General features: G+C 30.0%; 1 protein-coding gene across 3 annotated transcripts; it reads left to right on the top strand.

Moving 5' to 3' along the window:
• Positions 1 to 6595: 6595 nt before the first annotated feature.
• Positions 6596 to 10008, top strand: LOC114387967 (transcription factor bHLH122-like). Of its 3 annotated transcripts, none has more exons than XM_028348272.1 (6): positions 6598 to 7577; positions 7771 to 8099; positions 8427 to 8594; positions 8869 to 8934; positions 9055 to 9074; positions 9184 to 10008. In XM_028348272.1, the coding sequence occupies exons 1-6, from the start codon at positions 7028 to 7030 to the stop codon at positions 9287 to 9289; spliced, it is 1239 nt and encodes a 412-aa protein (XP_028204073.1). In that variant the 5' UTR covers positions 6598 to 7027; the 3' UTR covers positions 9290 to 10008. The 3 variants fall into 3 exon arrangements, with proteins under 3 accessions (XP_028204075.1, XP_028204073.1, XP_028204074.1); XM_028348273.1 differs by having other exon boundaries at positions 6599 to 7577; positions 9006 to 9074; XM_028348274.1 differs by lacking the exons at positions 8869 to 8934; positions 9055 to 9074; positions 9184 to 10008 and adding an exon at positions 8709 to 8862 and having other exon boundaries at positions 6596 to 7577.
• Positions 10009 to 13839: the final 3831 nt, after the last annotated feature.

The following is a 13839-nucleotide window of genomic DNA, read 5'->3' as shown; positions in this document are numbered from 1 at the left end:
TCATCTAAATTATGTCTTGAGTATCCATTTATGAATCCATCTCCTGTCTATTGCAGATTTTATGTGCGGGTACATGTATTTTTGTCATCCTTATTTATGATACATGATTTATATATATATACTTTGAAAACAACTTTATATTATCAGGTATAAACTATTTGTGTTTATGATTTTATTTATATAATTTTAAAATTTATTATATTCTTTTTACATATACTTATTTTTATACATACACATACGGACAATATTTTACAAATTACAAAATTCAAAAATACAACCCGTGTAATCACATGGATATCGTGCTAGTTACTTGATCAAAGTTTGACATTAGAAAATAACCATTGCGTGCACGTTAACAATGTGACTAAGTTAATTGTCTCAGCATTAATGTCACCTGAGTTTTCACTTTCTACTTGAGTCTTTACTTGATAATGCTTTATATGACAGTAACAGATGTGGTACTTAAGTTTCAACAGTTAAACGTGTTTTACACAAGTATTAAGTTTATTTTCTATAATATTTTATATTATTATTATAATTAATTTATGGATTTATACGTTATTTTTTAATTGGTGTAAATATGTTTTTAGTTCTGAAAACATAATCAAATCTCTCTTGTTCCTTAAAAATTTATTGACTTTTAGTTCCTAATTTTTGTTTTCATCTCCATCGTTACAATAAGTGATGAAGTATAATAAAAGTGTCATATTAATAGCTCACTTGGTATGTCACGTTGACAACTCGCTTGACATGCCATGCCGGCACACATACCACATTAATACATAATATATTTCATACTGACGTTTTCATTATACTTAACATATTATTGTAATGACAAAAAAAAATAGACTAAAAGTATAAAAAAAACACAAAATATGATAATATTTCAAATATCATGAATATATTTCAGTGTTTATAATTTTATTTAAAAAAACTAGTATATATTATTATATCTAGACATTAAAAAAAATATTGAAATGATTTTATATTAATAAATGTCTCATATTACTCTAATTATATATATATATATATATATATATATATTAAAGAAAATTAGTTTGACAAATATACTTACATTTATTGTTATAAGGTGAACTCATAATAAACACATTTTTTCTTAAATATATTTAAGGTTTTTATATATGATTGAATTTTATTTTGAATTTTTAATAATTTTTTTTGTTACTTTAAATTTTTTATATATAAAAGTTTTTGTTTTAAGTTTCTATTATCAGTTAAATGATAATATATTATTTTATAAATTAATCTTTTTAACATGTATTACGTTATCATATGATTATGATTGACAACAATAACTTAAAATAAAAATTTAATTTTAATATATTAAAAATTTAAAATAATAAAAATATTTATTAGGGATTTATAATAAAATTTAATTATTTATTAGGGACTTTAAATATATTTAAGTTCATATTTTTTATTATTTGTACATCATAAAAACATTTAAGCTATCGTTTTGATAAGAGTAAATAAATAAAACTTTAAAAATGTCTATATCAAGTGATAAGTTATCTTAAAAAATAGTGATTAAGTCATACTTAAACCTTGTATTTTAAAAAATTGACTAAACTCAGATCTTATAAACTCTAACCTAATCTAAGCAATTTTCACCCGTCCAAAAAGCGTTGAATTAAGGAATATGTTAGGTCTGGCTTCATAAATGTAAATCTTGACAACGTTGCTAAGGGGTTGAAACTTGAGATGAGAGAGTTAAGTCACAAATTAAAGTTAAAAGGTATCCATAACTATTTAATCGAAAACAAAATAAAGCTAAACAATTCAACCGTGTAAGAATAATTCGGAGATCTCACCTTGCCGACGAACAAGACTTTCCAGTCTTGGATTGATGAATTCTTCATTTTAAACTTTAAATTGCCCTAGACAATATTTAATATTAAAGTTTTTCATTTTAAAAAAGAAGACAATATTTGATATTGACAATCGAAGAGTGAGGCCAAAAACTTTTGCACCTAAATTACAGAGGAAAATCGAAAGAAGAAAATGAAGCATTTGGGATTTGTCTGTATAGAGTTAGAACTGTATTACCATACTCTCAATATTTATAATAATTAAACATTGGAATTCATTATTATTGAAGCTACAGAATTTAATTAAAATAAAAATAGATAATAAAATCATATTTTCTTTTTAACTGAACACAAGTACCTAATGTATAAAATTAAAAAAAAAAAACACAGACACACACATTTTTATGTTAAATGTCTGATGATTTTGGAAATTGATAAACTTTTAATCATTTTAAACAAAATTAAACTCAAAATATATAAACAGGGAAAAAAAATCATATCAACTATCAGGACAAATTTTAAACATCCAAAAGTAATATTTTTTTTAAGAAGATATTAAAAAGCTTATTACACTTTACATTTTGATGGAATAAATATTTTGTTTCTATAAAAGTGTAAAAGTTACACTTTTATATGTCTTAATCAATTCTAAGCATTGATGTTAGCAAACTAAAAAATTGATAATAAAAATGTAATAGTTTTATTCTTCGTGCAAACCAGCTCGATATGATAGTCTACCTTTCCCTATTAGATTATATTTTTACTTTAGCAAAAGTTCTTTAATAAACAAATTCAATCGAAATAACATTAGCTTTTTTAGTTTTTATCGACAAACACGTGTACGTTTTTCATTTCTCATTTCACTTAATTTGAACACTAGTGACAAGATCAGAATTAAACTTTAGCAATAGTTTACATGACATGCATAGACAATTGTACATATGTTAAATAAGTTATATTATCTCAAATTCAGATACTTTAGTATACTATTAGTCGCATTATCAATCAAATAGATTTTATCTTTTGGAAAGAGTGCAGTGTGGGGGTGTGAACAACCAAAGACCAAGGATATGATAATCCAGTAGTTAATGGTGTAAATCACAATCTTAGACTGTAATTGGCTATGAACTTTTTTTTATTGTTTGGCCGCAAATTTCGTACCCAGCGTGTCCAAATCGCATCTTCGTGGGAATTGGGAAGTTTAGTGCGCACGTTGCGGCTGACTATAGGAGTATTTATTAATAGGGGTTGTTAGTATTTATAGTAAACGAAATTATTGAATATTTTTTGCTTAACTATTTTTTCTCATTAAACGAATAAGTTAGGCTTAATACATTTGGTTTAAAAAAAAGAAGTCAAGGAGCTTATTATTTTTATAAAATAAAAGATTAGATAAGTAGCTTAAAAACACTGACATAAACAAATTTTAAAAACAGACTCCAGACTTTAGTCTCCCTCTGTTATAAACTAATTAATGTGAGGTAAAAATAAAACTAAACTTTTAATATAGAGGAGCTTAAACTAAAACTACCAAATATGTTTATTTTATTTTTAAAGCTATTTTTAAAATTTAACTTAAAAATGATTTTTAATTCATAAAAAGGTTGGCCATACATTGACAGAAATTTAATTTAAGATAACAAAAGAAATTTAGAAGGCACGTCGCTTTTTGAAGTTCGCAATTATTCTGATCGAAATCATTAAATATAGTTATGTGAACTACATATATATACTATGATATTTTGCAGTATGATTGATGTTTAAAAGCCACATGTATAAATATAATAATTCCAGTTATAAAAAAAATATTCAATAAATCGAAGGATTGCCGAAATGGTTACACTCTTACACTTACATTAAAGAATAACCGACTGAAATAAAAAATGAATAAAATTATAAACAAATAAAAGGACAGCTGTCTACCCAATAAATCGGGAACTGTTTTTGTCTTTACTTGGTTTATTTATGCAAAAACAATCAATTCGAGACCACATAAAAAAACAGATCTTTAAAATCTCTCGTTAATATTCAATTTATTTAATATTAAACTATCGAGCGCGTCAATTAAACCTTACGAAGCTATTTTGGCTCAATAATCTTAAAGTTGTTAAACACTATTCAGAAAAAATAATTATTTATAGTAGTCTTTCATTCTCGTTGAATTCAAGAAAGATTGTCTCTTATAAATAATATATATAATTTTTATAAAAAATATTTAATTATAAAAACATGATCAATATTTTAAAATATAAAAAGATATGTAATGTTTTCATTTAGTTAATAATAATAGTATAATTGGAAATTTCTTTATATTACTTAGATAAATAAAATTGACAGAATTACTTAGATAATTAGTTAACACAAGCATACACGTAACCATGGTCCAATACCACACAATATTACAAAAATAGAGAGTTTACTGATTAGTTTTGACAAATTATTTGTTTATATTTCAGAAAACTTTAAAAATGTTGACTATTTTTTTAAAACAAGTTCAACTTTTTTTTTATGAACCATAGTTGATGGTCATTGACTGATTTAGTTGTTAGCCAATGATAAACGACTAACCTCAATAACAAATATTCTTATTCTTAATCCCAACAAATATATAGTTATTTTTCCTCTATTTGTATACTAATGTTAAATTTTTATTAATGTGTATGAAAATTTTTAAGCACATGACAATTATTTATCTTGTTATTAGTTTATTACTTCTAACCTTAGTTTTTTTTTTTTGGTATGTGAGGCTCCATTTTATTCTGTTAAACTCAACTGATGGTGTTTTTTTTTTTATAGTTTAACTTTAAAATTATGTAAATTATCATAATTTATAAATTTATATTTTGACCTTTCCATCTAACATTCGCTAAATTTCCAATGGATATGTGCAAATACACTTTATTAGTCTAATCACATATTTTCTCTAAAACAATAATATGACACCACCGCAATTGAGGAAAGCATAACAACATTGTTGAGAAAGAAAGGTGTGTTTGCTTCACCAATTAACAATACATCTTCAAAAATGTTAACATGAGAATGTTATATTCTTATGTTTGTTGTTAGTTTTGAAAAAATATTTTCAAACATAACTCATTCTTTATTATTTTTTGAAAACACAACTCACTATGAGAAGTCTATATTACACATATTTTTCATTTTTTTATTCCTATATGTAAAAGGTAAGAATCTCGTATTTCCATGAATGTGAAGTAGTTTTCTAAAATAACTTTTCACTTTTCTCTTATTTTACTTAATTTACTTAATAATGTTTTTAAATTAATTTATTTTAAAAATATTTCTAAAAAATGATAAATATTTACCAAACATCTTTCATGAAAATAATATTTTCAATAATAACATTACAAAAATAATTATTCTAAAAATAATAATCTAATCCTTGAAACAAACACCTAAGTGCCTATAGGCTACCAAAATATTTAATTGTATGGCTACTGAGAATTTTACTTATTTGGATATTAGTGTTGTTTCAAGTGTGATTTTTGTTGTCATCTTCTAACTTGGTGGACATGGAAAATAAAATTGTCGCTGCATAACCTTCGTTAATTTTTCATCATCCGTAGAAGTTCTTGATGTTCTATGACTTTCATGTTAGACATGAGTAACATTTTGGCTAGGTTTCTCCTGTTAATTAACTTTGCAACAGTAAGTGTTAAACATATTTGAGTGCTTCGTTGTAGTTATTCAATTTATCACCTAAAAAATCCGGGGGAAATCTTCCCCGATGAATGCAAGCATGTGATGAATTTCACCAAGAATTAATTATTAGTATAATACAATCACTATATTATTACACAAACTTGTACTTGCTTTGAATTTAAGAACCTGGTAAACATGATGGCACTCACGCCGTAGAGGTCACGGACCATAATTTCAGATGTATCATGTGCACTATTTGCATTTAAATTTTTCAGAAAAATAAAAAACGAAGCGTGTGATCCATTAAAACCTAACTGAAGCTTTGGTATACTACATACTTGCATCCAATTTCGATGCATCATGCATTGCGACATTTAGCAGCAATGCAGGCAATAAAGTCATTTCACCTGGTACCCTTCCCATTTAATCAAAACCTATCCTTGTAAAATTTGGATTTATCAATGTCTTCTCTAATTTTATTAGTTTCTTTTATTTATATATATTTTTAAAAATTATTTCAAAAAAATGTTAGAGAATATCGATCGGAAAATCCAAATTATGAACATAAGAATCTAATTTTTTTAAAAATTACAGTATAAATTCGGATTCCAAACCCAAATTTATACATAGTAAATATATATACATTGTTGTAAATAACAGGGGAGTGGAATGTTTTGGTAAAATTTTGTTTTTTATATATTGAAAAAAAAAATATTATTTTCGCCCTTTCTCCCTTGGGAACAAGTCCCCTCGTGTTTCTCTGCCACCTTATTCTCACACTTGGGTTTCTTCCCAAACCAAAGGGCATTACGGTAAAAATGCCGCGGGAAACATCCCAAACCCAACCAAGAATTTATGGCTGGGTGTCGCTTTTCATTGGCAGCACAACCAGACAAAGAGAAAAAAATAATATTATTATTATTATTAATTTAAAAAAAAAAAACAATTCTTCGTTGTCAACAAAAATTAATTTGGTGGATAAAAAAAAGACTCATATTTTTTCCCATTCATAAAAAAAAACTGATATTCTATCATTATTTAATTTAATTTAATTTATATTTATAAACTTTGATGTATCCTAATGAATTCTCTTGATCCCATCCAAGTAAACTTTTTCTTAAAGAAATATAAAATCCTTGTCTTTCTCTCTCTTAAGCACAGGCAGCTATAGGCCTATGGCCATCTCCACCACTCCATACACAACAACAACATAGAAGCATACCCAAAAAAGAAAAAGAAAAAAAGAATGGGTGTTGCATAGCGAGCTGCGAGAATCTATCTGCTCCTGTTGCCGCTAGTGGTCTTGAGCGTTGAATGATTCACTTTCAGGAACAGAAAAGCCCTTGACGCTAGCCATCGTCGCTTTTATTGATAGAAAAAAGAATACAACATATATTTATTTTTCCCACTACCTTTTTCCTTCACCACCCTTTTTCTTCTCCCTGAATTACCCGGATTTGGTTCCGCATAGATCTGAGCAAAATTTTCCTGCTTCTCCTTCTCTCTGTGCTTCCCCGCACGTGCCTACAGTTGCAACAATGGAGTCAGATCTCGAGCAGCAGCCGCAGGTGAATTCCTCGGGTTTAACTCGGTACCGATCGGCGCCGAGTTCGTATTTCTCTAACATCATTGACCGCGAGTTCTACGAGCACGTCTTCAACCGTCCCTCGAGTCCCGAAACGGAGCGAGTGTTCTCACGCTTCGTTAACAGCTTAAACAGTGAAGAAGAAGATTCGCTCCACCACAAGCTCTCAACTGATTCTTCTTCTTCTGCTGCGGTTAAGGAAGAGGTTAACCAACAAGACCAGGGTATCAACGAGGAACACGTGGCGGTGGCTGCGCTACAGCAGAGTAATAACAACATCAATAATTACAACAACAACAACAACAACAACTACTCTGCTTCTCATAATTTCTACCAAAGCTCCTCCTCCAAACCTCCCTTGCCGAACCAGAACCCGAACCTTCCCTCAGCTATGGAGCAAGGATCGTTTTCAATGGGACTCAGGCATAGTGGAAATAATTCTAACCTTACCAGGCATAGTAGCTCTCCCGCAGGACTATTTTCCCAAATTAACATTGAAAATGGTATGTCCTGTGTCCACTTTATGTTTATTTACTTTTTAATTTTGGCTGCAAGGTGTTACAATTATGTTGTCAACTTAGAGATAAGAAAAAAGAAAAAAAGGCTAATTGTTTTGGGGGCTATTAGGCTTCATGTTTGTTTAGAGCTTGAATGGGTTTATGGGTTGTCTTAATGTTATGGAAGCTTAATTGGCAGTGTATGCTGGTGTGAGAGGCATGGGGAGTTTGGGAGCTGTTAACAACAGTATCGAAGATGCGAAATTTTCTAGTTCGAGGAGGTTGAAGAATCAACCGAACTATTCTTCGTCGGGGAGAATGTCGTCCATTGCTGAAATTGGGGACAAAGGGTATAGAGAAAGTAGTCCAGACAGTGAAGCTTTTGCTGATGGTAACGATTTTATGGCCGGTTACCAAGTTGGTCATTGGGATGATACTGCAATGATGTCTGACAACGTTGGTGGTCTCAAAAGATTTAGTGAAGAAGATTCAAAACCATTTTCTGGCTTAAATGCGGTTGAGACTCAGGTAGCACAATACTAGAGTGTCCTGATTTGGATAAATTTCTTACTAAGCAAAGAGAATGAGAAATAAAATGAATTAAGTTTCTCTCATAAGTTAAAATTAGTTCATGTACAAGTTAGTTTGTATAAACTTTCTTATTTAAGTTTTCTAAAATCTGATTTTAATTTATGCATAAGTTAATTTGAACCGAGAGAAACTTAATTCCTGTTACAATCTTATTTCTTTTTCTGTAAGTGTTTATTGAGAGGTTTATCTAATCAGAGTCCAGAACTGATCTGATGTATGATTTGTGAATGGAATGTCATTGACTTGATTTTTGTTGTTAATCAGAATGAAACGGGACAGACTCATGCTCCTTTGGCCCATCAGTTGAGTTTGCCAAATACTTCAGCTGAAATGGCTGCCATTGAGAAGTTTCTGCAGTTTTCAGATTCTGTTCCGTGCAAAATCCGTGCCAAACGGGGCTGTGCCACTCACCCAAGAAGCATTGCAGAGAGGGTACCATTTTATTCTAACCAAACCTTTCCCCTCTTTGTTTTCCCCACTAGCAGAAATTATACGACACATTATTAACTATTTTTAGTAAATTGAAAAAATGTGATTGCATGTTAGGTAGAGACTGGACAAGATGTGGTCATGGGACCATGTAATAATTACTCCTAAAATAGACAACCGGATTTCCCCACATCACTTCTCTAATATGGAAAGCATCAGTGGGTACCCACAGTTGAGCTGTGTTTTTGTTTGATATTCTTATGGAAACTGCCTTCAGGTTAGAAGAACTAAAATTAGTGAGCGTATGAGGAAACTTCAGGATCTTGTCCCAAACATGGACAAGGTAAGATTACTGGCTTAAAACTTTTGCATTGCTCATACGCCACAGTTTGTGTTGATTGTTTCCCTCTTCAGCAAACTAACACAGCTGATATGTTGGACTTGGCTGTGGATTACATCAAAGACCTTCAAAAGCAAGTTCAGGTATTTTAAAAAGCCAAGTTATCTTAGCTATCAACATTGTCAATGTGTCATTTATTACTGTGGAATTTTACCCATCATTCGCTTATTTTCTTCCAACATGTCTATATAGACACTTTCAGATTGTCATGCAAAGTGTACGTGTTCACACGAGAAGCAACAATAACGGAAAAAAAGGGAGATTGGTCGACTTAGCTTGTGTTTCTATATCCCGTTGAAATTGAAAAGCTTGAGTTCAATGCTCCAGAAGCAACCAATCAATTCTTGCTATTGGGAAAACGTGTGTTTAGGACTTTTCCCATACACTTAGTCTCTGTACAGATTAGTAATAATTTGATTGCGAAGCTAGAGTCTAGATTGATTTTTCTCTATTTCTGTACTTACAAAGATATATTTAAATTATTTGGCCATTCGTGTATCGAAAATAAAGATTAAAAAAAAGTATATATAAATTTATGTAGCTGTAGGGTGCCGGTGTGCAGGTGCAACTTCTTCAACGGTTGTGAAGGCGGGGGAGAATAATTGCTTATAAAAGTTGACTTTTGATGCCGCATGTCATGTCTGTATAAAAGTTTGTGTTGTGAGTTTAATCCGTAAGCTTCGAGGACCCCATTTTAGGGGTCACAAAATCCAAAATCTATCGGTATTGCAGTAACGTACGGGTTTGGTTTCAAAAGGAGAATTGCATAGCAACACGGGGGGCCCTAGACCGACATACATGGTTTCGTTAGTGATCCAAAGTGAAACTGTGAGTGAGGTTTTACCGTTTACCTCACCCTCTTTTTCCACTTCCAGATGTGTTCGAAAAAGCCAATTTGGTGGTTGTCATATCCATTTTTGGGGCTCATTATCTCAAACCATTTATGAACGGTGGCTCTGCATTGTTATGATGATTTGTTTGGATGCTATTGCTATTTATCACCAATTTGGATTCGAATACTCTAGTTTAATAAATGATAACTCCAATGATGTGAATGGAAATTACAACAGATATTGCACGCTTGCTTCTAAAACTAGTTTTCTTTCTCTATTATTATTATTATTATTATTGCTTTAGGGAAGATTTATTAAACCTAAGGGAAAATGAAAAATTGAGATGTAAATTAAATAATAAAGATAAAGGGCCAGTTGTGCTGCTCTACCCAGCTTTTTTTTTCCTCTTATTATTATTAGGGGTTTTGTGGTGATTTATCTTCAACTACCATCATACTAATTAGCAACATAGAGAAGAAAAAAATGTTGGTTGGGGATAGATGGCAGAAAAAGGAAAAATAAAATGGGTTTTTGGAGTGGTGGAGTCGATATGGTTAGAAAAGAGAAAGTTAGGATTGAAAGATATGGCACAGCTGGAAGCAATGGACAGGATGAGTCAGCATATCCCTGTTGGGCCAAGTGTGGGTCCAAATCCAATTAAGTGAATGCCATGTCACAGATGATGTCAGAGAGCAAAAGTTACCCTAGACGTGGTTCGTTGGATTGGAGCAGTGTTATTAATGGAACCAATTCATTCACACACAGAGTTTTGTAGGTAGTGAGCCTCACGGAGACACGCAGATGCTTCGCTTTTCACAGGGGGGTGGGGGGACCTTCCTAGCTAGTCCTTTACTGTTTGTACCAAAAAAGTTTGATGAGTGATGGATCCATGGCTCATTAGGATTGATTAATGTAGATCTCAGGTTTTAATAAACACTTATAAAAATATTTATATTATTATTTACTAATTAGATCCTCATATCAATAATAGAAATTCAATTCAAATCTATTAGAATATGACTTGGTCTCTTACAAACCGGAGCAACCTTTTGTTGGCTCCTACCCTGTCCTTTAGTTTTTAGTCTTTTTGATGAAATATTGTTCAGAGTGGGGGTCTTTCTCAATGCTTCTTGACTCGGATCAGATGGGGATTGGCACTCTCTCCCTCAATAATATTATTTCGCTTATAAGAAAAAATAAAGGATGCTAAAACTATGTTATGTCACATGTTGTATGGATTGAGTTCTCACTTTAAGCTATGTGACAACAAAGATTTACCTTGTGTTGGATATAAGATGTATTTCTTGAATCTATCTTCTAAAAAGTTGGACAATCAAATCATCCCTAGACACAATTCTCGATCAGCATGGAGAATTTTGTTGAAGCTTATGCTCGTGTTGACATGGTCCTAGATCATTGACACACAGTTGTCAAGAGTGGGTTAAGACATTAAACTTGTTGAGTTGTTGAAGTGTTTTGCTATGAAGATGGTGGAAATGGATTTAACTTACTTTGAAACAATGCCAATTAATTGATATGGACTCCTCTTGTAGGTTGAACTATTTTATTGAATAGTGATGTTGCTTCACCCTCGGCGTTGAAAGTGGTGAAGGTGAATGCTTGCAAAAAAACATTCTAACAGTACACAAGTTAGGTAATATTTCAGTTAAGTAACAACTTTGAAAGAAAATATACTCTATCTTGAATATATTGAGTTGAGACATGGATGAGTCATAAGCCGATAAAATTTTTCTGATAGTAACATCAGGTGAGCACAAGAGAATTCATCCCTATTAAATTGTTCTATAAGTGCATATAATTTTATTAGGTTACTGTATTTAAATTTTTTTTAACTAAGTTCACATGATTTTCAAATTCTGTAATCCAGTCTGTAAAAGTATAAATCACTGAAATCTCATTACGTCTTTGTTTGGACAAGAAGAGAAAATAAGAAGTTAAATAGAAAAAAAGAAGAAGAGAGAATGTTAAAAAAAAAACATGCTTGGTTTGATGAAAGAAAGAAAAATGAGAAGAAGAAAAAATACAATCATGTTAAATAACAATTATATCCTTATAATATAACGATAAAACATATAATTTTCTATAGTACACTTAATTTTCTCAAATTTTTAATTAGGCTACTATATTTAAAATACTTTTTACTAAGTTAACATAATTTTCTAATTTTGTAATCAAGTCTGTAAAAGTATAAATCACTGAAATATCATTACATCTTTATTTGGACAAGAAGAGAAAATAAAAAGTAAAATAGAAAAAACGAAGAAGAGAAAGAATGATAAAAAAAACATGTTTTTTTGGTGATCCGTAAATGATAAAAAACATGATTGGTTTGATGAAGAAACAAAAATGAAAAAAAAAAACAATCATGTTAAATAACAATTATATCCTTAGTCCTTACAATATAACAATATAATAATTGGGATAATAATAGATTAGTTATTTTACGTAATGTTTCCTCGTGGGTTCATGGGTTGTACTTTTCTTTCCATAAGTGGGGAAACTGGAGTGGAATATTTTGTATGTGGGTCTTAATGTTTTTTTTTTCTTTTTTCGTATGTTTCGACTTGATGAAAGCATCTTGATTTTAAAGTTTTTTTTTTTTTCAACAGTGCAATAGGAAAACAGGCCAACAGAGCCCAAGGCCTTTTCCCCTTCTATTTTTGCACTTTTCAAATGAAAGGAGCTATGGACATGTTTGACAGAAAGTGTAGAATTAAATGAGAACACTTTTTATTATAATAAAAAAACTATAAATATAAACTATTAAACCATAATTAAATGATCAGGATCAGAAGAAAAATACATATAGCTCCTTCTAAGTAATAATTCAGATTTATAGTTCTTATATTCTTAAGATGAGAACTGTTCTCACTTGATAATTCTTTTACATGTGTGTATAATCAGAAATATTCTAATTGTGAGAAATAAAAACAACAATTACAAACCATTTGATCATAGAGGAATGATAACAAGACACTTATCTTTTATTATTTAAAATGTATTGAAACAATCGCTAAATCATGAACAAAATAATTAAATAAAGAGTAAGACTAACATTTATTTTTTGGTCGATCGGCAATAATAAACTTTCATTAAAAGCACAACATGTGCTGAAAACAGAATTACACAGCAGCATCAGGACTAGATGTTGCAGCCCCAAACAAAACAAAGCCAACCAAAGGCTACCTCGACCCCAAAACATAGATCCAATTGAAATCAACTCAGAATATGAATCTTGATCTATACTAGCATGATGCCGCATAAACTAAGATGAAAGTCCTTATGTAGTAAATAACAACCCAAGCATAAACCAAATAAGCAGCTGAGATGATTAAGAGTCAATGAAAAAGCTCTCAGATGATTAGGAGTAAGACTAACATAATTTTACACTAAAAAAAGACTAACGTATTTTTTTATTTTTTTTGCTTCGACTAACTTAATTTTGTGATTTTTAAAATTTTCAATTAAGAGTGCATCAAACAATGTGTTTCTAATATCTTTTTAAGATTATATATATATTTTTTAACTTAAGTTGTAGTTTGTTTACTTTGTTGTAATGTTGTGTTTAGTTGGATGGCCAAAATTTAAAAAAATGTGCATATATCTTTTTAATTGGTTATGTAATCACTAATTAACATTTAATTTTGGTCAAAGTTATAAACTATAGGGATTTGTTAAGGTAGTTTTTTTTACATGTGTTAAGGTGAAAATTAAACTATATGAATCTAATTAAATATGGATGAAACTATAAGAATTACCCTTTTCTATTACTTCACAAAAAAATCCTTTAAATACTTCAGTTGGGATTCAATGCAGATTTGCTTATTCAATAAGTGTAATTTGATTTGCAATATATAATGAGTTTGTGAAAAAAATATTTAAGTTTGATTTTCATATAATATATCATTGATGATGGATAAAATTTTTAAAATGCGACTAAACTCTAGAAAAAAAACAATTTCATAGTCAGACTAAAGGGTCAAAGCTTGTGAAT

This window comes from Glycine soja, chromosome 15 (assembly GCF_004193775.1).
Source record: "Glycine soja cultivar W05 chromosome 15, ASM419377v2, whole genome shotgun sequence".
NCBI lineage: Eukaryota > Viridiplantae > Streptophyta > Magnoliopsida > Fabales > Fabaceae > Glycine > Glycine soja.
The sequence above is the reverse complement of the archived record's forward strand: the minus strand, read 5'-3'. Positions and strand labels throughout refer to the sequence as shown.